At 42.0% G+C, this 2278-nt stretch overlaps 1 protein-coding gene across 1 annotated transcript; it reads right to left on the reverse strand.

The window, feature by feature from the left end:
* Positions 1–521: 521 nt before the first annotated feature.
* LOC134242891 (uncharacterized protein K02A2.6-like) lies at positions 522–1082 on the reverse strand. Its single transcript, XM_062725093.1, has one exon. The coding sequence runs from the start codon at positions 1080–1082 to the stop codon at positions 522–524; it is 561 nt and encodes a 186-aa protein (XP_062581077.1).
* Positions 1083–2278: the final 1196 nt, after the last annotated feature.

The following is a 2278-nucleotide window of genomic DNA, read 5'->3' on the forward strand; positions in this document are numbered from 1 at the left end:
ACAATTTAATACACAACTAAAAAATTACACTTACAATGAAATTGACTAGTACTACAAATTGAGAGACTTTGCAATATTGTCTAGAAAATTGACATCAATCTTTAAACCAAAACATAAAACAATATGCAAGTTTATTTAACAAAGTCCTTCAAAGCTGCAGGTTTCCGCACGATTCGACTCGATCGCGTGGTGTACGGTTCCGCTCAATTTCTGACTGGAATGACAGGTTTGTCTGATAACGGTACTGTTTTCGGTTTTGTTTCCGATGTCACATTCAGAGCAACATCTTGCACAGATGTGTTTTTCAACTTGCGTTCGAGTATCAGTTCCTCTCCTTCTGTAAGTTCTGGTTCCACGAGCGAGAGTGTTCGGGATTCGTTTGAAACACGATGTGTTACGAGTAGTAAGTCTTTCCATTCCTGGTTCAGGAGACATGGATACCATACTTCCCTTCTTGGCCATAACGGTATACGGTTGTGGGTCAAAATTTGGGGCAAGCTTGTTGTTCCTTTGTTCATTCCTCATGAGGACGACATCACCACAATGAAGTTCATCAGTTCGTCGACAGCATTTGATTTATGTGTCGGAACTTGAGGAAGTTTGGTCCTAGTTTCACGATTGAACAGAAGTAAGAACGGTGCAAATCCGGTTGATGGGTTAGGCGTCCCCCTGTACTGGCGAAGGAATTTGAATAGCTCTTGCTTCCAGTTCTTTCTTTCAATGTGTGCGGCACGAACGGCTTTCATCATTGGCTTATTGAACGATTCAACTTGGGAATTAGCTTTCAGGCATCTTGGAGTGATGCGTCGATGATGGAAACCAATGTTCTCGGCAAACTCCTTGAATGCATGGGAGTTGAATGGGCTTCCATTATCGGTTTTTATGACTTTTGGTACGCCCAATGTAGAGATCAATTTGTCCAATACGGGTATGGTTGTGTTAGCGGAAGTTGATTTCACGATTTCAACAACAGGAAATCGCGAGTATTCATCAATCACTACGAACAAATATTCACCCGTGGGAAGCGAGCCACAAAAGTCTGCGCTGAGGTTCTCCCAAGGTCCTGACGGCATGTCCGACATCTGGAAAGGTTCAAAGCGAATCTGCCTGTCTGTTATACGTTGACACGCTAGAATTGTTTAAGAGCATTTTCTACGGCAACGTCAAGGCCAGGAAACCATGTCTTTGAACGCAAGAATGCCTTTGTACGACTTACGCCCTGGTGTCCCTCGTGCGCAATGTTGACTTTATCAATTAGGTAATCAAAAATCATTAAATTTTATTCAGTGGTATATAGAGAGGAATCCCGTCATCATCATCGTTACCCGCATTCCCCGCTCCAGATATTGCCTCCATTTTATTATCGTCTATTACAGACATTTTTAAGGTGGTGCAGGCTGTGAATCGTATGAGTTAGCAAATTCGATACTGCATCAGGTCATACAGCCTTTTCTCATAATAGTTGGAAAGCAATCTCCACATGTTTGATAGACGAATCTGCTGCGGTCCCTGTACGAACGCAAAGGATTCCTCTTCGTGTCGGTCGATGAAATCTGATCCGATCGGTAAAGGATAATCTTTAGGCTGTTAAGGGTAAAGACTTCCTTCTAGGAAACGACACGATCGGGAAAAAACACCATTGTGTTGAGTGTGTACCATATTAAGCTGGGCAATGCTCTGCAAGCGATAAACCCGGCTAAAAATCGCTTGAAAGAAAATGAATTGTGACCGGAAATGACGACGATGAAAAGGTCACCATTTTAACTGGCAATGGAGAGCGACAACCTTGGCAACACCACTTCGAATCCAGTTCGAAATGAATGTTCTATTTCACCATCATTACCAATTTTTTAAATACTTACTTACATTCTTTTCTGCAACCATACTTTACTGAGTATCAGAGTTTTTCACTGTCACTGGGGTCGCGGAGTAAGAAATTGATCCTTAAATCACGTGTTGGAATCCAACTATGGGACATTTTAAAGACTGTATTGACAAGTTCCTTGGGATGAAAACATATATTACGCAAGGTCCCTTATCGCAGTAGGAGCTGGCACGAAAGAGATCCCTTTTTAACCAAATGCCGCAAGTGACTAGTGCGAGTCAAACTTTTTAGCCTTCCATGTCTCAAAACGAGTGAAAACTTTCCCAAGAGACTAAAATTAACAAAAAAAAAAAAAACAGTTGTCAGTGGAGGTTTCGACCCTTTAAAAATCGAAAGCCTACAATTGCGCCTACTTTAGTGATCTTCTCACTTCTTGTCGGGCGGCTTTCAGTC

The sequence above is a fragment of the Saccostrea cucullata genome, unplaced genomic scaffold, assembly GCF_032062105.1.
Source record: "Saccostrea cucullata isolate Sc308-1 unplaced genomic scaffold, CSIRO_AGI_Scuc_v1 ctg191, whole genome shotgun sequence".
Lineage (NCBI taxonomy): Eukaryota > Metazoa > Mollusca > Bivalvia > Ostreida > Ostreidae > Saccostrea > Saccostrea cuccullata.